We start from the raw sequence: 22482 nt of genomic DNA, 5'->3' as shown, positions 1-22482 counted from the left end.
AATGTAAACAATACGACGCCATCTTGGAAACAACGAATACTAATGTTCCATGACTGTAGATTCAACTTCACATGTTGGTGGTTTAGAAAGGTGTGGCCTAAATTTCAAGTTTTATGAAGAGGCATCCTCGATATCCAGCGGTTACGCTCACTTTCGCTCCCTACACCCCTGGAATACATCATAGCAAAATTGAAGGTACAAAGATAGCTGTTTGATTGGTCTCAATTAAAAAAAACACCGACCAATTGATAGGCTGATACATTGTACCTGTCCTTTGAAGATTACAAAGAAGAGACTCCTGACTTCAAAGTCTGTCAATTTTTACCGTTACGTGACCGCAAGATTTTGTTGATGAACATCAATGGATCAAACTAGTCTTCTCGTCTTATCTTCAAGTTGCTGCCCACTGAGCCTTTGATTTTGCTTTGACATATTCCAGGGGTGCAGTGAGCGAAAGTGAGCGTTACCCCTGGATATCGAGGGTGATGAAGAGGTAGCTGAATGTTGTTGCAATACTTTGTATTTAACATATTAATGTTTATGAATTCAATGGTCTCCCTCATCCCCATTTAGCAGTGACAGGATTCCAGGATTATTGTTCCTTGCGAAGCATAGGACGAGATTGTTCCTCCCCAGTATTTAGATTTTCCCTCCTGTACACAGTAATAATATGGTCCCGAGATTGTTCCCTGAAAAGAGTTTGGCGAGGTTGTCTCTGCTCAACATTTAACCTCTGTCATCTGTTGGTAGTTATGTAGAGCGTGTTGTGATGTTTTTTCTCCTAATCTTTAGCCTTTGTCACCTGTCGGTGGTTGAGGAAAGCGAATTGTGAGGTTGCACACCGAGATGGTGATTTGTGAGAAAGTCTGTCTCGGGTAACCTTCCAAGTGTACGGTACACATCACCTACACCCACACTGTCTGCATACCTGTAACACAAACATATTAATGATGTCAGTAAACTTGTGTTTACCCCCATCAAGACATACTGAATTATTTGATTGGATACGACAGTGTGTCACTAAACCTGTTTTTACCGCAATCAATTACTGAATTATTTGATTGGATACGACAGTGCGTCACTAAACCTGTTTTTACCGCAATCAATTACTCAATTATTTGATTGGATACGAAAGTGTGTCACTAAACCTGTTTTTACCGCAATCAATTACTGAATAATTTGATTGGATACGACAGTGCGTCACTAAACCTGTTTTTACCGCAATCAATTACTGAATTATTTGATTGGATACGACAGTGTGTCACTAAACCTGTTTTTTACGCAATCAATTACCGAATCATTTGATTGGATACGACAGTGTGTCACTAAAACTGTTTTTACCGCGCAATCAGTTACTGAATTATTTGATTGGATACGTCAGTGTGTCACTAAACCTGTTTTTTACGCAATCAATTACTGAATCATTTGATTGGATATGACAGTGTGTCACTAAACCTGATATTATTGCCATCAAGACAGACTGAATCACTGAAGTATACTGAAGTGAAATGTACTATGATTGTATTACAAATTTTGACCTCAGTGTCCTTCATAGTTTAATGAGGAGTAAACTGTCTCACCTTCCCATGTTCACTTTCATAGAGTATGTTTCTCTCAGTATATCACTCATAAAGCTCTTCATGGACTGGAACACAAAGAAACAACAGAGTTATGATTCATACGATCAGCATACGGGAAATTCATAACAAACTTAACACTAAGAATACAAGATATATCTCAACTCAAAGAATACAAAATATCTCTTATTCAAATAATATGATACCTCTTTACTCAGAGAATTCAAGACACCCCATTAACCCAAATAATACAAGATATCTCTTAACTCAAAGAAAACAAGATATCTCTTATTAAAATAATATGATACCTCTTTACTCAGAGAATTCAAGACATCCCCTTAACTCAAATAATACAAGATATTTCTTAACTGGAAGAACACAAAATATATCTTTTAGTCAGAAAAAACAAGATATCTTTTACCTCAAAGAATATAAGATATCTCTTAACACTGATAATACAACACATCTCCCAACTCAAAGATACATGATGTCCTTTAATTGAGAGAATACAAAAATCTCTTCAGAAAATTTAAGATATCTTAGTTCATTGTCTGCGCTACAACTTCATGCATGTTCACAATACTAGGTGTAAGGTAGTTTATATAGAATTTTCAAAATGGTAGGAAATATTATTTGAGGTTCTTTTTTTTTTTAATAATTTTTCAAAATTTTAGGTAGGAAACACTTGTTTCAAAACAAAGCATCTGCTATATATTAATGAAATGAAAATGTTTTGAAGCTGGCAGATCCAATGTTTCCAATTACATTGGCCATATCTCAGCTGCTTCAACCTATGTTTGGATTAATATTGAAATATACAGTACAACAGGTCATTGTGTATGGAAGTATTTTTTTTCTTTAATGCTGCAATATAATTTAATATCTTAAAATACTTCTGTGAGTGTACAGTACACCCAAGTATAGTCGGTGTCATCTTCAATTCTACCAAGAATTTCATCAGTCATGCAGAATGTCTTTACAGGAGAAACAGTAAATAACATGGATACAGAATCGAAACTCTCCTTTATAAGAGACTAAGTGTTAACATATTTCAAGATGTATGTGAAATAAGAGAGAATTGCTGCGGAAATCCATTCCACTGACGAACGGAAGGATAGACAGACAGTGTGATTTTGGCAGGGGCATCATCATATCTTACTCCGGAGCCCTAATATAAACATACTTACTGAGAATATCATGTCCTCGACCACCGAGCCTTGTATCTCTCCGTCGACCTCAGTCGGCTCATACCTCGCCCCAATCTGAATAAATATAATTCATTGTACATGTATACATGTACCAAACCTATGAGATACTCAAGTGTTTTGCAACAGATTATACAACAGGTAAAGTTGTCCTCTTTTGCAAGTTGCTTGTGTTGGTATGAGAGAACTGTCCTGGGCAGGTAAGGAGAGTCTGCATATAAGGCCAAGAGGTGTAGGATAGGAAAGTTCCAACCCTTAGGGTTTTTCAAATTTGGTAAAACCAGAGGCTTTTCGGAGGGTTTTGCCACATTTGAAAATCCTGAGAGTGGAATTTCCCTATCCTACACCTTTGAGCATGAAAGAGTATTTTTCTCTCATTCCAACTACTAGAATAAGCTCAGAAACCATGAAAATGAGTTAGGCCTGGCTACCATTTTGAAAATATCAACTTTTCCCCTAAGCATTTTTGGCCAAACGAATCAGTCAGCGAAATTTAGCATATGCTATATTTGCAAACAACATTTACGCAGAAAAAAAAAATTCTCATCTTTCTTATGTGTATGGTGAATTTAATCACGTTGCCTTTTCCGAATTGCGGCATCAGAGATTTCCAAATTCGTGACAACATGTCATTGTTGAGCCATTGTGACGTCACGTCAAAGTGAAATGGGGTGTAAGAAAGAAATTTCCAACACCCCTTTCCTACCCTGGACAGTTCTATTTTACACTCAAGGAAATCAGAGAAAAATATATCTTACAGCCCATTTTACAAGCATTTTTATGATGTCACAAAATAAGGACAATTCTGAGGAGAAACTAAAAACTGTATGAATTATATACCTTAAATGTCAGAAAGTAAGGACTCATTTTTCTGCGCAAAACGTTTTGTGAAATAGGTATGCTGAATCTTACAGGCTGATTTTCATTCAAAAACCTCAGGGAAAATTAAATATTTTTTCAAGATAGTGGCCAGTCAAGACGATTAAGGTTTCTGAGCTTAATTGGTGATTGGAATGAATCGTCCCCTCTGGTGAGGGTATGCAAAAGAAATGTTAACCGCTGGGATGAGGTTCTTTTAAATGTCTAGCTTCAAACAACCCTTTTGGTTGAAATTTATCTGACATACCCTCAACAATGGATTATTTTTAATGATAAAATATAATTAAAATTTGTTGATGTCAAATTTACATGTGTTATTAAACATCTGCAAGGAGAACATTCTTTAAACTAAAATTATTTTGGAGATTTTTTTTAAAATTGTTTTTAATCAATTTGAGAATATTTTGTTTCATCAAGTTGGAAAAAATAGCCACAATATCTGTAAGATTATTGCTGAATTGAGAGGGAAATCCCTCAATTTAGAACTTTTTCTCCATTGACTATTCATGAGTATTGCTGTACTTAAAAGCTACTGATAACTTGGTCATTGTGACCTATATATAATAAATACCTTTGTGGACAGGTCCTGCACAAAGCGAGCCTTGCGTGATGGCGGCAGCACAACGGGATCACAGTACACCAGTTCTTTTGTCATCTCCGTCTTCACCTTCACTTTCGGAGGTTCTGAAACCACAATGTCATTCCAAATAGTAAATGTTCCACTTAGTATAAAAGGAAACAATGGCACCCAATAAGTGTTAATTATAATACACAAGCGTATAAACTTCCACATTTACAATAGGTTAATCACACATGACAGCCATCACGTAAGTCTGATTCACCTACCCACAGATATTATATCAACATCCTTCTCGTCTAAAACATCGGCACCATTTGTAGCATTAATATCCTGTATACAGGACATCATGACATCAGAGTCCGTTGCCGAGCTGTACATCTTGCCCAGCATACTGGAGTCAGCACTGAGTTCCACTGGGGACGGATGCAGCATTTTCTCTGTAACAGTAGCATTATACTGTAACTCTACTGATTTTACACTGCAACAACTGAATATATACTGTAACTCTACTGATTTTATACTGCAACAACTGAATATATACTGTAACTCTACTGATTTGATACTGCATAATATTTTCACTATAACCACCAATTTTATACTGTAAATCCTACTGATTTTATGCTGGAACTAATATAACTGCTTTTATATTTTCCTTCTCATCTAATTATTCTGCTTTATATCACAAAACTTCAACTGTTTTAATACTCTAGTTATAATGTCATACAATTACTCTACTCCAACAATGTTAGAGGTTTTACACGGCGAGAAACTTTTGACAGGCGCCATGTAACAGTCGGCAAAATCTTATCCGATAGAAAAAAGGCCGACCAGCGGCCTCTTATGTTATAGGAGTAACAACAACTCCAAATATAATACTGTAACATCAATTTTTTCAAACCATGATTTATAATTCTAGAATTTTATTAATTTCAAACTTGAACTTATTTTGTTCTGAAATCCTATAGATTTTATTCAGTAGTTTAACTTGTTTTATACATGTTATGCAAATCTACTACTTTTATACTGTAACTGTAATTATTTCTATACTAAAATTCTTATGATTTTACACTGTAAATCTACCGATTTCATACTTTTACTCCACTGATTTTATTTTGCTGTAACTCTAGTGATTTTATGCTGTAACTATAACGACTTCATGCTGTAACTCTCCTTAGTGTCCATACCTAGGAAGTGTGGACTATAGACATGTAGTCTACACCACACCATGATCTGTTTAGTCGTCCAGAGTGACTCCCCCTTGAAGGAGGTTTCGCCATGGAGGTTCTTCAACAGAAATTTCCTGGTAAAAGATGCCCTCTGCCACTGAAATGATCAGAATACACAGCATAGTATACATTGTGTTTCTATATGACAGAAAAATAAACACTTATTTCCTCATCACCATAGGTTTTTTCTTGGTTCCCCATGCCAGTCTAGATCTGCTGGTTAAAAGGACACATCACTATCATGATAATACATGTATAATCTGGATATTTCCCTACTTTCTGCTATTGTTAACAAACGAATTTAGAGTTTGAAAAGCTGTTTTTTCTCTTCATTATCTTTAGTTTAACAAATATTTCTTAATTTAATGGAAGGTCCATTTCCCAAAAATAGCTAATGAGAGAAGACAAGGCCACATCGCTAAAAGAGCAAAATTAGTGTGGTTACAAAATCAATTTATGCGTGAGTCTTGACCTGCCACCTATATTTTGCATTCTGCATATATATTTCGTAAGCTTTTTACAAATTCTAATATCACCTAAATAATTGTTTCATTTATTATAACTTTAAAGACATACACTCAAAACATGTGAAATAAAATGTTCCTACAAACTGGTACAGAAAAGTCACTTCCTGAATTTTAAGTCATCTTCGCTAGCCAAGTGGAGAGTATACGAAGCGAACACTTGACTAGCGAAGATGGAATTAAGTGAGTATGGAACCGAAGTTCAATAATCTACAATATGAGTAACGGTGAAAGGTTCCATAAAATCAGAAATAACTCAAGCCATGAGAAAAGTCACAGCTCGGCCATAGACTGCTAAGTACCCTAGACACACAACCAACCTCTGAAGCTCGCCGTTTACCGACGTTCCAAGACAGCCACTCCTCTGAAGATCTGGCACAGTAAGGGTGGAGACTGCGATCTGAAAGTACAACAACCGACTGACTGGTATTGACATTATTATTATAATACTAAACTAAATGTTATCATTTACAACTAAAAATCTCCAGCACACACGCAGGCATACACACATAGGGAGATATTAGCCAGGTGGCATAGGACTAGTAGTAAGCGTCTGGTAAGGCAGCTCCTGCAAGTTCCTCAAAATTGTATTTATTAATGTATATGCTAATTGTATAAATTGTATATCTAATTACTGTCAAGCGCTTAATTAGAGTGGCTTATTCTAGCTAGATAGGGCGCTTTATCAAATGTTGTATATTATTATTAACTATGAAACAAGTTGTATCAACTTTTATTAATCACTCATTGGCCCAGATAATGACCAGTGGATGGTCAAAATTAAATGTTGGAGGAAACCAGACGTACTTGATTCCAATAAAAAAATACATACCCACATTCTAACAAATACATACCAACATTCTCACATATACATATCCACATTCTCACGAATACGTACCCACAGTTGCACAAATACATACCCACAATCTCACAAATACATACCAACAGTTACAAATACATACCTACATTCTCACAAATACATATCCACATTCTCACAAATACATACCCACAAATACATACCCACATTCTCACAAATACATACCCACAATCTCACAAATACATACCAACAGTTACAAATACATATCCACATTCTCACAAATACATACCCACAGTTGCACAAATACATACCCACATTCTCACAAATACATACCTACATTCTCACAAATACATACCCACATTCTCACAAATCACTGGATGCCTCCTTATTGCTGCCTTCACCAATGACAGCAAGTCATGGAAGTCCTCCACACTGCAAGGAGAAGACAACCACTAAACATATAGATGATATAACATTCCAATCATACATGAAGCTTGTTTCATAAAACATCTGGGCCCATATTCATGAAAGGTCTATAGTGGCCATGACACAATGTACATGAGCTACAGTAAGGATAGATTTATTTTCTGTTGATTTGGCGGGTTGTATTTTTCGCATAAAAAATGTTTCCCTGAAAATTATAACCCCATGAAATAAACAACCTATACAAAAGAATGGGAATGGTTTTGGTTTGGTTTATTTGAGTTTTACGTCCGATTAACAGCTAATTATAATGCCTATGGTCATTTAAGGACGTGCCAGGCTTTGGTGGTGGAGGAAAGCCAGAGTTCCCCGGGGGGAAAACCACCAACCTACGACCAGCACCTAACGACTGCCCCACATAGGCCTCGAACCTGCGAACCAGTGGTGGAGGGCTAGTGGTAGCAGAATGTCAGGCGCTTCAATTATAACCACTTGAGCACCGTGGCCCCCTGAGTTTGAGATAATTCAATGACAATTTTGTAATGGTGACTTTGATCTTGAACTAGATACCAGGAAACATGAAATCATCCAAATTATTCTCATATTTGACCTATGAGTAATATTTTATTAAAATCTGTTAAGAAACAAAGTCAAAAGGGTAACACTAATGCCCCTCCATAAAGGATACAATTTTATTATGCCTTGTTACTTACGATGTTATCACATATACCATTTTTTTTTTATATATATGCGACAGATTTATTAAATGGACATTGCGCCATAGCAATATTATAAGGTACAAGTACAGTTGAACCTTGATATAATGCCCCTTATTTCATTTGCCACCTCACATACCGCCAACAAATTTCATTGTCCCTTTTTCTCCCTTTCTTAGAAACTCCTTTATACGTTTCCCTCAATTTATCGCCAAACCCTTTTATAACGCCATTTGTTTTTCTGGGCATGTGATGGTGGCAGTATAACGTAGTTTTACTATGAGGATGTATTGTAACTTGAAATGCATTTTTTAAAGAATAGATTTTCTGCTCTTTACAAACAATATCTGCCATGTAGTTCTGTACAACTGATCAAATTGCGATTAATTTCTGTTTCCGACACAGATTTCAGTAATTCACAAAACTTCTACTTTTTACATACACACCGAAATATTTATATTGCGTTTATATCCCCACCCCACCCCCCGACGAAATTGGGTTTCTGTGACTTTCGTCAAATTTAAGAGTATGTTCAGGTTCTTCCAGAACCCTATTTACCTGTGATTAATTTAAACCTTAAACATAATTATGTACATTTCGTTATTGAATTAAAACAATTATACAAGAACATGTACAACGGATTAGAATTTTTTTCTCAAAATCTGCTTACTGTCACGGCAACAAGGGTACTAATTTACAATAAAACAGAAGTTCACATTTATGCATGAGGAAAAAAAAGAAATTAACATTTTCAATCCTTTTTGGAAATTTATAGTTTGTCAGTGTTTGTATTCAATATTTTTCCCAAAATTAACAAAAAAAATGTCCTAATCACAAAACATTTCCACAAAAACTTTCCACATTAAAAAAAAGTGTCTTTCAGAATTTCTATAGAAACAGTTATATATATATATTTATGTACCTTATGGTTGGAACTTCAGTTGGTTTGAAAGGTGTGGTTTCGTAACATTTCTTTTTTTTTACAGAAATGATTTTCTTCGGTTGAACAGAGGACGTTTCATCACTGATGAAGTATTTGTTTTTCATGCTTCCATCAAGCCAGGGAGATGTTTCCATGGCAGCCGTCTGGTGACCCTCGCCTCGGACAGGGTTCAGCTCTGGTACATGAATCAAAAGCCTCTGATTACCGATGGTGGCCAACATCGTTTTACCTTGGTTACCCTGAGTGAAGTCGGATGACTTTCCTACCCCACTATTCACTACATTCTTGACCTCTTGACCTTTCGATGAGGTCAAGGTCATTACAGGTTGCTGAGTGCTAGAAGTTGTTTGGCATGCTGTAACCGATGAAATGACCCGAGACGTTTCGCCAGAGAGCAGAGAGTTTTTACATAAACTGGACTCTATAGATTGTCCATTTAACAACGTCACCATAGGTTTTCTGTCAGAATTCGATAAAATATTTTTATGTTTTGATGCTGTTGACAAGCTGTGTGTTGACTTCGAGACATTGTTGTAGGTCAGCATAGTTTTGCCTGTAAGTAAACTCTGTGTTTCAACCTTCTTTGTAACTGTCTCAACTTGAGAATTTTCAAGATTTTTTACATCAGTAGACCTTTCCTTTTTATCCCTTATTCCAGGAGAAGGCAACACTGAGGTCTGTAACAGGGTACCTAATGAATTTGCAGTGGATGTTGAGGACTGTGAAATGATCCCTTGACCAGCGGTCAGAATTATTCCTTGACTCTGCATCAATGTGGTCATATCCTGACCAGTGGTCAGAAGCTTTCCTTGACTTTGTAATAATGTGGTCATTTTCTGTGGAGTATTTGACGGAGACTTTCCCTGCTTACCCTCTCCAGCCCCTTTGCCCACAATCTTAAGTCCATGGGGTGTGACTTTGAGATGACCAGAGGTTGACATTGACCCCTGACCTTGTTGACCCTGGGGTAATACTTTAGTGGTGCAAATATCTGATATTTGTTCTTTGGCCTTCCTTGTTTCAACACTAGGAACAGTGCCTGAAACATTCGGCTGCGAATTTGATGATTTTGCAACTTTGTGTGAAAATGCGGCGACATCCCTGGTGTTCTTTTCTGGTGAAGCATTTGGTGTAAAATACTTATGATCACTGGCCGGGTCTGCAAAGAGATCCTTCACGACTTTAGACGATGACTGAGTGGGGTCCACGCTTTCCGATTTCACATGGAACACAGTACTAGGCTTCTTTAGATCTAAAGCACACGTCACACCTTGCAAACCCTGGGAACTGCCGGTCAGCAGATGCATTTTCTGAGATTCTGATCTGCTGGAGGTATTTTGTTGTGACCCTTGAGATGGTTGTGACTCAACCTTGATTAACACAGACGAGGGTAGTGTGGTACTCTGAGACGATATTGCACTTGTAGAAATTCCTGGTAGTGGCAAAGTCCTATGCTCCGTTTTCTCCACCTGTGAAGAACGAGCTAATAAAGACTTCTGTGAAAGGGAGGAAACTCCAGTCTCACCTGTTGAAGTCACACCTATGAGAGGGCCTGGAGAAGCGTTGGAAATAATAGGAGAGGCAGCTGATGAGGTATTATGGGTTGAAGTTTTGGCGGCAGTTGTAGAAACCTGCTTGAGTAAATGGTGTGGTACAAGAAAGATATTCCCCGAACTGTCTTTACACCGTACGTACAGAGTCTGAGGGGGTGTGCTAAGCTGAACAGGGTTTACAGATAAAGACTCATTTGTCTGGGCCCCACCCACCTTTGCAGCAGGTGCAGACATCTGGCCCGAAGGTCCAGAGCCATCTGCCTGGTTAGAGGTAACTATATGAAATGCTGATGTTTTAGTTCCGGATGTGGGACCAGCCACGATTATGTTGGTAGCTGTTCCGGTTACACCTTGTACAGCTGCTCTGCTGCCCACTTGTTTCCCCCCAGTACTGTCTGTAACGCATGGAGAGGATGTTCCACTGAGTGAACCCAACCCTTGTAACACAAATGAAGATGGGCTTTGAGTTCCAGCGAGTCTGTTAACGGTTCCAGTCTGTATCAAAGACGGCGAGGAAATGGACATGGAGGCAGGTTTACCCGTAGTTGCGATAGATTTGGAATCAGGCATTTTCTTCAGCAGAGACTTCCCTGTCAGAGTAGGCAGTTTTGTCTCTGTAGGTTTCTGCACACCTGACGCTGTTAAAGACCCGAAACCACCCAATACCATCTGTACCCCCGAGGTACCCGACAGTAGCAAGGTGGAATTAGACCGTGATGGTGTGGCTCGGGGCGTGACTACGCTAACCTGTGGCGGTGTACCCCCAGTTGTCTTTCCATCCTGAGAATTCACCAGTAGATTTCCAACGACTAAGCTAGTAGACAATTTGTTTGAGGGGTTCACAACGGGCATTCCCTTTACACTGTTTATACACTTGATCAGAGACGCTTCACTCACCGGGCTTTTAAGTTTCTGTGATGCAGGGCTTCCTGAGGATTCGTTAGTTCTTTTCAAAAAACAGTTTTCCTTGTTTGACAGACATTCAACACCTGTCCCATTGTCAACACTTCCCCGAGGATTACTTTGCAACTGAGTTTTCTCCCCTTGTTCAGATCTTTTGTCAGTTGCATTTCCTTTCTTTGGCGTTGTATGTTCCTTTATAGTAAAATTCACATCAACTACTTCCTGCTTGACCTCTGAACTTTCACCGGTATCACCGTTCACATTTGATGAACCCATTTGTTTAGAGAGTTCCTTCTTATTCACAGCTTTGCACTGTTTTGTTTTTTCTTGGAAAAAGTCTGGATCAAGCTCAACGTCAACAACCTGTAAAAGTTAAAAATAACAATGAATGTCCGTGTATCTTCTACGAGTCAGCACTTTTGCACTGAAGTATAATCATCTGAATGAATATCCTTGCTTCAGACACCATACAACCTGTTAATCTAGTGACTACAAGATCGGTATGTAATGTCATCTTGTAAAGAACCTGTTTCGAGTGAATGACAAAAATACTCTCAGAAATAATTGTTTGTATTTTGTGTAGAGTCCTCTGATGTCATGTAATTATACCACAGAAAAACCTGCTTTAAAAGAAGAATTATTTTACATAAATTTTCCCTCCGATTAGAATACAATAACAGCTTAAAAAAATGCGGATTTTTTGGAAGTTGTGGTTGAATTCATCATATTTTCATAAGAGTCATAGAGGGCCTGTATTGCTCACTTGGATATTTAAGCAACCATGGCAAATTATTTTAACTACACCTCTATGGTCCCAAGGATGCTGATAGTTAATCTGGTAACGATCAATATGTATTGGTATCTCAATTCTTTGCATGTAATGACCTTGGAATAAGTCTTTAAGGTGTTTCATAATTTGACCTACGACCTTCAAATATCAAGATCCTGGGGTTCATGGAGCGCAAGAAGAAAAATATTAAAGATTTCTACTAAACATAGCCCATGTTTATAACCTCGGTCAGTGCTCGATGTTGACCTTTGACATAAACTCGACACTGCAGAAAGAGACTTGCACAACTGAGTCTACATATCACATCCAAGTATCATGGCTCTAGACTTTGATTCTTCAGAAAACATAAATTAATTATTTTTTTAAACATACTTGACCCCTGCGACCTTTAAAGTAGGTCAAGGTAATTTATATAAGAAGCCTCCATAGCATATCAGCCCAGATATATACAGGGCAAATTTAAGGACTCTTGGGATGTTTAATTTTCAACAAAATGTAAGCTGGTGAATTCATTATAACGTATGTTGGAGAGTGAATTTACAGTCATGCATGTAATCTGAGATTCACCCCACCACAAAACAAGTTGGTTTGCACTCCTGCAGCAATATAGTCAATTTGCCAAATATTTGCTGAAAAATAAAATTGTACAGTGAATATTTTTCAGGAGGCTTATCTTTTCAATACCTTCAGACATATAAGCTGTCAACCCTCCCTCTTTTTTACCAGAATGTACTTCCTCATTCAAGTCTAAACTCACACAAACTCAAAATCTACATCCTGTGATCAAATGATCTCCTAGTTACTGCAAGGTGTGTGGAATGATCATAACAGGTGTCTGAATCGAATTAATGTTGTTTTGGAGATATTTTTCATACATAAAACTGGAAAGATCAGTTGAGCAAAGCAGTTTCAGTCACATTTTACACACTTTCTTCCTCATTATTAGAAATGTGGAATGAGGGAGATCTCCCTCGTTGAAGGTTTCAGAGGTTGACACCTATATGTCTCCAGAACATGTTTGGAATTATACACTTACTGTCTCTGCTCCAAGTGTCTGCAGTCCGGTGTAAGTTCGGTCAAGCTGCAAGGCGGGAGACACAATATATAAGATTACACATGGACATATATCTGGTCAATATTTTTCAGTATTTACACGTACTGCAGATAATTCTCAACTCTCTTGTGTCACAATGTTATGTGTTTGTGGCTATTAGGAGATGATGAATTCAGCAACATTAATAGGTAGTGAAAGTTTAATATAATTTTCCTTTTAAATCATAGAAATTTTCGACTGTTATTTACAGTTAGACACAGGCGATTCCTATATTTCAGAACCTGAAGTTAGCAATCCCATGTAAATACGACCACTGGGGTCATCTTGTTCATATTTGTTAACACTAAATTAAAGAAGGCATAGTCTTGAAACATAGTCAAATTGATTTGATGATTTGATAGTCAACCCATACATTTTCAAACACCTAAGTGTGTATATTCGTTACCAATCATTGTCTGATGAACGTGAAAGAGCACATGTCATACAAGACATTGATATTAAACTTCATTTCAGAAGTTTTAGCATAAACCATGAACTTAAGATGCCTGTAACATCAAATATATGACTTTGATCTTTTCTGTTGTGATGTATATATATATACAATATGGCCTTGAGCTATATGGTGTATTATCTGACCTTTAGCTGGTGGATGATGTCAAGACGTTTGTTCCTTGTATCTTTAAAGTGCAGCTGTACTCTTACAGGGAACTCCCCCCATCCTCTCCTTGTCAAGTGGAACGGAGGATGACTGTAATAGAACATGTAGAGGAGGACATTATCCCATATGTGTGTTCATCGACAGTGTTAAGCTGACAGTGGAAGCTGACAGGGTTATAAGCTTAATTTAACGGCATGTCTGTATGTTGTGTCTATACTATGTGTACCAGCTGTGTCACCCTGACCTTTGCTGTTGTTCTCTGTTCACGTGTCCTGTCTGAGGTCGATGCTTTTGTCCTGCATTATCCGTAGATGCTTGTTTTTTTCGTCAGTGTCCGCTGTACCTGTGTGTTTCTGTGAATCCTCTGTTGTGATTGGTCGTTTAGTTTTCGTATTGTCAAATGTGGGATAAATACACGGTGGTGTCTCGTACACGGGGCAGTCGGATGGATTAGGTTCCTGTGTGCTGTCACATCTTTTCGTCAGGTATATTTAGGGTTAGTTTCAGATTTTTAGATAGGGACTTAGTTGGGATGTGGGGGTCAGCTTTAGTTTTGGATTATAGTTAGNGGGGGGGGGGGGGGGGGGGGGGGGAGTCTTTACATGTATCTGCTATGTTAGCCAGGCCTAGGCTATTGTAATTGTTTTCTATGTGCCTTATGTTGTAAATAATAAATTGTTAATTGTTTTGCAAGGCGTTTGTTTTCCCTCTATGACAGTTACAAGTTACCCATCGAAACCTGGGTTGGTTTGCAGGGTGAGTCGGGTGCAGTTTGACGTACTGACAAACTGGGCTCAACACACTCCTGTACATTTTACAATAAAACAAATTCCCCTTAGCCTCTGCGTGTCATGTGGAACGGAGGACGACTGATACAAATCATTAACTTTATTTAAGTTAATTCCCCACAGTCTTTCCTTGCGAAGTTCAACAGAGGATGGCTGTTCCAGAATTTAAGAACAGACAGGAAGCACTCCGACTTATTTTCCAATCGAAAAAATCATTATCTTCATTGAGCCTTTTTGGCTAGGTGAGCCAAAATCAAATATACTACAATGAAGAAATATAGTCTTCTTTATTATATTAATTTTGTATTTGAAGTTAATTCAACAAAACTACAAAATGTTTTCGATAAATACATGTCATTGGGCTATATAAAATTAGGTTCATGGTATGACAATTTTCTTCAAATTGTGACTATTTCCAGGCATCATCATAATTGATAAATTCAGTTGAATATATATATACACATGCTTCTTTATATTCCTATACCATCTCAGTGACATCACAGAGCAACCTACCTAACTTCTACAAGGTCATTAGGTCTGTAACTCGGATGCAACAGAAACCAGACCTTCTTCACAAAGTGATCGATGTGGGGCTGGTCCTTGGGTCCTCGGACGTAAACCATCCACTTGTGTGTGGGCTGGTCATTCTCCTCGCGCCGATCCACTGGAATGTACTTAGACACGTTCCCAACAATGATTCTCTTCTTCACTTTAGCCCTTATTGATCGGTGACTTGACGAGTCAGCTTCACCAGTTTCCATGGCAACTTCCTTAACATCTTCTACTTCCTGAAATTGATCACTTCAATTTTAGATGTTATAATGACTAATAATTATAGCACAACTGGGTAGGGTTTATGTACTGCGATTACGAAGCTTTGGGAAAAATGAAAATAAATTTGATGCTACTGCTAATCTCATAAAAACAGGCCTACCCTTGACAAACGTTTTTGTTCGAACTTAAACAAAATGGTGTTACAGTTATGACAAACATATAGTTCCTTCCTCCGTGGTGCCAATAACATGACAAATCCCATATATATATTGTATACCAGGAATTTTTCACCCAGTCAAACTTTTGCCCTTAAATCAAGAAATCAATTTTCGCCTTGTGTTAATTTCACCGTTCAAATTCAATCACTATGAATGTTTATTATGCTCTTAACTTATATTCACTGCAATGATAAAGTCACCTTCATTGGAGCGGGCGAAAAAGGTGAAATTTAAATTGCAGCAAAAAAAATCCAGTATACAGTAGCTACCTCCCCCATGGTGCTTAAATCATGGCAAACCACACAGTCCCCTTCCCTTGAATCTGATATCTTGAAAAGACCCAGTTACCACCCTTTGGTGCTGATATGAAATATCCCAGTTACTTCCCATTGGTGCTTACACCACGGCAACCATGAATTATCTCCTCCTTAAAGCTCCCTCATTGCTACTAATATTGTGACAAATCCCATAGTTACCTCCCCTTGGTGCTAATATAATGACAAACTTTAATTAGCATCTCCTTAAGGTAAAAAAAAAAGATTATTTGGTTCTCAGGCCCGCGCGCATTTCATGGCACCGTGTGCATTGCCGATTTTATCGTGAAAGTAATCTAAAAAAATCGTGAATGCGCCAGCTGCCACCTTTGAAAGAATCCGGAAAATTGGTCCACATGTCGTTTTTACTCATTAGTCACCCAAGTCCCGAAAACATTTGAATAGAGGTAAGGATTGAGATACAGGCAAACGTTAAAATGATTATGACTTATTAGTCTTGTGTACAAATGGCGCTCATTTTGGTACAGATAAGGAATGGGGGGTTCGTGATTTTCGTCTGGACCATCGTGGGGGGATTTTCGGAGGCTTGCTCTATGATGGGTCTCTACACAACTATTAAAAGACAAGGTAATGTCCATAATGAACGTTTTACAAACTACACTATAAAAAAAAATCGCCCTCGTCTCATTTTGGCCATGTAAAATGAAAAAAAAAATTTACCGCATCTATTTTGAAAAAAAATGGCCTGAGAACCAAGCAATTAATTTTATTTGGCCTAAAGCATAAATCATGACATACACCACAGTTGCCTACTTGTTGGAGCTATGTCAAACAACAGTTACCTACTCCTTTTGTTAAATGAAATAACAATAGTTATTTTGTAAACCTGAATTTACGGTCTCTTTAATACTTATATCTTAACAAACCCCACATTTACCTCCTTGCCAAGGCTAAATGATGACAGCAGAGTTGAGCCGACTTTGTCCGTAGCAGCAGAAAACTGCTCATCTCCTGGTTCGCTCTTGATATCAACAGCTTCCGTTGGTGGGAAGTTACCTCTTGGAGCCTTGCCTAGTTGTTGTTTCACTGCTGGGTGAATAGGGGGCACCTGTTCTGGCTCGGACCTGTTACCCTGCAATATAAAAACCTAATTTAGCAACAAGTCATCTTTATTTCAATTCTCACCAGTGCAATCTATTTTTATCTCACATGTGCTGTAAGCTGTTCATCACCACCATATTCAACATAATTACCACCCAGGGTGCTTAAAAATTGGCTTAAAGATGCCCCACTCATAAGGGTAATAAAATGTGAATTAACTTCAGTTAAGATAGAAAAAAGATGTGCAACTTCAACCACTGTTATCACCGAAGGATATTATAAACATTCCGGTGTGGAAATTGAATGTTTCATCAGCATCACAACCCATGATCACCAGACTGAGCCAGGTCAGGATTGGGAAGGGAAGAGGGTCTGTATGATTTTGATTTCTCCTCATCATGGCAAATACGGTAATAGGTACAGTTGAGATCTTGTTTTGGCGTTCAATTAAACGGTAAGTTAACCGTTTAACAACAGTTAATCTTAATACCTCAACTCTTTTTCATCATAAAGTTGTCAACTTTAGGAATTCAAAAATGAAAACGTTTCATAACGAGCTCAATTACATAAATTGAAAAAAATGTCTATTAATGAAAACTAAATGATTTTCTGTAAATTTTCTCTCTTAGCCAACAGATTTTAAAAACAGACAAGAAGTTTCACCTGCAGTGAAGCTGTCTGGCTTACCTGCTGCCATGGCTTGGTCTGACCAGCAGAACCATAGTAGTTGGCCACGATGCATGCTCTCAGTCGGTCCATGATGAGTCTAGTTTGGTTAAGCCTCTGTCATAATGATCAGATGAAATGAAATATTAGTCTAGTGATGAAAGAAAGGAGTATTATATATTAAACCTCTATGTATTCAAAATGACCCTCATTTTGCTCTATAGTTCATTTATAATCACTGCATACAAATTTCAAGGTATCAGTTTCCTGTTTTTCTTTACAACTCTTTCATATGTCTCCCTTGTGCATAATAGTAAACAAATTTATGATGCCTAAAATTAGCCTGGCATTTGGACACAGGGCGAAAATTGGAGAAGTGTGACATTATTGTACCTGGTCAATCAAATCAATTTCCATCTCTCTGCTTTGGACTTCAGCAGCAAATTCTTTTTTAATGATATTTTCTATCTTCAGACGAGTGGCAACTTTAGCTGTAAAATAAAAGGGAATAAATTATAATCTCATTTAACGTCCAAGTCAATGAGTTATATTAAAGGAGCTCCACTTAGCCACTTAGACAATTGTCAATTTATGATTGCTTCAAGCTCACTACAAAACCCAAGGACAATCATAACACCCTTTAGTTTACATTTTTTATTATTAAACTTTCCTGTCATCAACTTCGAATTCCTTGATGATGGACATTAAATCTTGAACTCTAATTTAAATAATATTGGTGTCAAGTTATTTGCTGATAAAAAGTGATATTAGGCCAAAACAATCATTCCAGTTACCCTACCTACCCTAGGTTTTTTGTACCTATCCTAAACTTTCTGTGGCAATTTTCAAGGAAGCAATCAGGAACACTCTCCTATATAATTTTATAACAAGAAATTGAAAAATAAAATCTATGTCTTTCCTTCTTCCAGTACTGTAATCTTTTCAGACATGTTACAGGAAACAAACATGTCGTTTGTTTGGCCTTACCATCTTCTTCCAAAACTCTCTGTCTCTTATTTTGATGTTCAGTCACATCTTGATAATCTGGGTCCAACTCAATCCTAGACCTCTTGGTAGCCATTTTGATATCACATGGTGCTATAACAAAGAAATGTTGAATTAATTTATGTTTAGTTGTAATTACATGCATGTATATCAAGCTCAAGAATAATCGTTCAACCTGGAATTGTATAAAAAAAAGCTACCTAAAACAAAAAAACAGGGCTAACGTTACGAAGCTTTATCTCAAACTTGTTTATACTTTCATTATATCTCTTTTGTACATCAAGACTCAATTTGATATGGACAACTGATATTTTCATCAAAGGAAACAATAATTATCAAAAGACCCTTTTTGGAGGTCTGAAAAAAAGTTGGCTCCGTAGCTGGGAGTTTAACCCATAGCTACCAGCACTTCGTGATCAAAACACTCTTGGCCTAATGACTGACTATAGCTGGTAAAAACATCAAACGTTTGTTTTCCAGATACTATATTCCCTATTTTCAACCTTCTACAAATTTATTTCATGAATTTATCCAATTTTGTGATGCAGGCTCATTTGTCCTATATTTCCAGCCTCTTTGATATAATAATTAGATGCTACTAATTTAATCTTTCGAGAGACTTTTTACAAACCATACCTAGATATAAAGACAGGTTTGCCCTGATCACATATATATAGGAAAAGCATTTAGTCAAATTTTCAGGGCAATCTGCTACTTTTTNCTTCTTTTTAAAAAAAAAAAAGGAAAAAGGGGGGGGGGGGGATTGCCCTGAAAATTTGACAAATTCCTTCGTCTGCACTGTTGTTATTTCATCTTTGCACATATATCTATTTAAGAAATATGCATCCGATGTTTGTTTGTTCGGATCCAGTCCAAAATGTGACTCATACTATTGTTATTATTTATGAGATCTATATAGTAGCACACCCACTGGCCCGGTTATTATCCGTTCTCCCTGGATCTTTTCACTCTACACTTAACGCACGGTAGTGCAGTGGCATATGGTAGGACGCCGGGCTCATGCAGGTTCGAGTCACTCCACGGCACTGTGTTGTATCTTTGAACAATCACGTCACCATGTTGTATCTTTGAACATGATACTTTACTCTGCTTGTTCCAGTCTACTCAGCTGTAAATGAGTATGTGTGGTAAGGCAGTGCTAGAATTGTTGAATGCTAGCTGTGAGCGCCGAAATGGCAGCACCGACTGTCAAGTATATGCTCCCCACTATCCAGGGAGTTGAGATAGATTTTGGCTGGTTGCAAAGGCCATATAACCACGGATAATAATTTGTGAACCGCTTAGAGATGACCTACAAACTAGGTTGTGATAAAGCAGTATATAAGAACCTCAAATTATTATTATATATTTGCACTGAAATTTGATTTCCATATTCAAATAATCAGCAGAAGTAGAGAAGACATACTTTTGGATATTGCTCTTTTAGTCATTAAATGAAATTCAATTCATAGTTTAACATGACATCGGGAAGGAGTGAACAATTCCATATTCAGAGTACTTAAAAAAGTTGGTAGGCAGATTTTGAGGAAAGTACTACTAGACTGTCCTAAATTTTCATAATACTAGCTCTAGTGTATCAAAAGTATTTGCCTACCAACCTTACACGATACTTGTTTTCCGGCATGTTACCCGAAACATTTTTTTTTTTTTTGGTCCTAACTTCCAAAAAAAAAAAAAAATTGAACTTCAACTTACGGCTATTAATATATCGACAACAGGTGATGTAAAACCAAGGTCTTTTACAGATATCTGGCCAGGAAACTAATGTTACATGGACACTTGACCAAATCAGTGATGTCTGATCTCGACCTAGTTAGTATTATATATAAAGCTAACAAGACTTATACGATTATCACATGGGACTCACTCACCGTGATGCAACTTACACAAGTAACTTGTAAATGTGAATAAAATACAGACAAGGGCTTCGTGTAATAAAGCAGGCAGCAGCTATGTTATCCTTACAAATCTACATCAGGTGCATGTCCTATCTTTCGTCATGCTTGCAGAACAGCTCTTATTTTCCTATATTTCATTATCTTGTTCCCTCATATATTACAGAAAAAATGATTTAGCAACGATAAAAAGAAAACCACGGGTGAATATTTTTTTTCGTAAGGTCTGTGTCATATTCTAGATGTAAACAACATAATAACACGGATATCTCTTCAGCAATGAATTTCCCGGGTTTTATCGAAAAGCACCAGGAGAAATCAACACGAACGATTCGCATCCACTTGCCGCAGATTGTTTGACATTTAACATTGCCGAACAGAGAAACCGCTTAATTGCTTTCGAAAGAAGATTTGCAGATAGCTTCCTGTATGGCTAACTTCAATGGCTGAAAGAAATCAAATCAGTTTTTCTCACATTATTGCATGGGGGCAGCCATATTGTCATCGAGCAATTTTTTTTCGGAAGTCCTCGGATTTTATTCACTAAACATGAATCCGGCTACTGGAGCTCTGCGATTGGTTGGATTTCCTTATAATCCTATCGCTATTTTCGGTATTTTGTAAATCAACTTTAAAAAGTACTTCATTATGAAAATCTTTTGCTGCAATTAATAACAAGATACAAGAAAATTTATTTTACGTCGAATATGCTAAAAAGTATAGATAGCTTGTGTTTCGATCAAGAAAAAAAAAGAAGCTAATTTAGATCTTTTACTTATTCGATTGATCAGGGACAGTATATACGACCCTGGATTGATGAATTTAGAAAATTAAAGCACACATAAGTTCATAGAAGGCTAATGTACCTCTAAATTAGACACGTTGAACACAGGAACATGGAAAAATCAAACCCTGCAGTAGAGTGTAGTGCATGATCATGACCGACTGTACGCATTTTTATATTTTTGTGTCCAGTTAATGAAAACGTGCTTTTACTTTTAAAAAAATGTTTACTTTTCGGGGTTATTTCGTTAATATATCACAGCAAACATTGTTTTAATATTTTTCGATATTTCAATATTTAGCCGAGTTGGTAGGAATTATAAGTGAAGTCTCTCTTAAAGGCAGTGTTGTTTTTTCCTTCAAAATTCTCAAATGTTGCATTTTTATTTCGAATTTCACCTTAAATTAGATCTCCTAAACTAAACATATTTAAATTTCGAAGTCACCTTCATTCCGTTCTTTTAAACTGCAAGCTTTTTTCAAACTGTTTCTTTTTTATAACCTTGCTTCAATATCAACATGATAGCCCCCTTTCAATTAAAAATATTTTCCACGTGCGTTTGGACGGTCGCTAAAATGTTAAAGTCAGCTGCTATTTTCGTTTTTGCGTTTTCTTCTCGCCTTAACATGTAACTGATGCTTTCAAACGTTTTTTATTTCTATCTCAACACATGTGTATCACAACGGTATGTAGAGATAGTCTATAAACAAATACTTTTATACTTTCAATAATTACTAAGCATTTGTGGTATAATGAGGGGTGCATGTGATTTGGTTTTTATTTTGGTTTAGCGTCTATTTAAGGATATTCCTTTATGTGTGTACCGCATGCGTGTGTGCTGGATGCTGTATAGGTATGGGTGTAGTTGCCTCCTTGCCATACCGCGTATCTGATGCCGACTTTAAAGTGCTACCTCATTGAAATATAGATGTATCATGCACTCTCGGTGACGCAGACAAATTAGAAAAACTTCAGCTTGAGGCTGTAAGGATTATCACCGGGTTACCATCTTACTCAAGTAGAGAATCATTGTATTTTGAAACTGGTCTAGAAACGTTATCTGAACGTAGAACTCGGTGGAAATTACAACTATTTTACAAAATCCAT

The 22482-nt window shown here is 37.2% G+C and overlaps 1 protein-coding gene across 2 annotated transcripts; it reads right to left on the bottom strand.

Moving 5' to 3' along the window:
• Positions 1-216: 216 nt before the first annotated feature.
• On the bottom strand, positions 217-21109 carry LOC110446629 (YEATS domain-containing protein 2-like). Of its 2 annotated transcripts, XM_021491882.1 has the most exons (17): positions 21067-21109; positions 18658-18768; positions 18064-18161; positions 17692-17787; positions 16841-17035; positions 15150-15424; positions 13827-13938; positions 13173-13217; positions 8870-11709; positions 7164-7240; positions 6312-6391; positions 5426-5564; positions 4508-4678; positions 4233-4345; positions 2765-2839; positions 1581-1645; positions 217-928 (listed from the first exon to the last, which is right to left on the bottom strand). In XM_021491882.1, the coding sequence occupies exons 2-17, from the start codon at positions 18749-18751 to the stop codon at positions 799-801; spliced, it is 4605 nt and encodes a 1534-aa protein (XP_021347557.1). In that variant the 5' UTR covers positions 18752-18768; positions 21067-21109; the 3' UTR covers positions 217-798. The 2 variants fall into 2 exon arrangements, with proteins under 2 accessions (XP_021347557.1, XP_021347556.1); XM_021491881.1 differs by lacking the exon at positions 21067-21109 and having other exon boundaries at positions 18658-19365.
• Between the last annotated feature and the right edge of the window lie 1373 nt (positions 21110-22482).

This window comes from Mizuhopecten yessoensis, unplaced genomic scaffold, assembly GCF_002113885.1.
Source record: "Mizuhopecten yessoensis strain PY_sf001 unplaced genomic scaffold, ASM211388v2 scaffold2891, whole genome shotgun sequence".
Lineage (NCBI taxonomy): Eukaryota > Metazoa > Mollusca > Bivalvia > Pectinida > Pectinidae > Mizuhopecten > Mizuhopecten yessoensis.
Note: the sequence above shows the minus strand (reverse complement) of the source record. Positions and strands in the feature narration are given on the sequence as shown.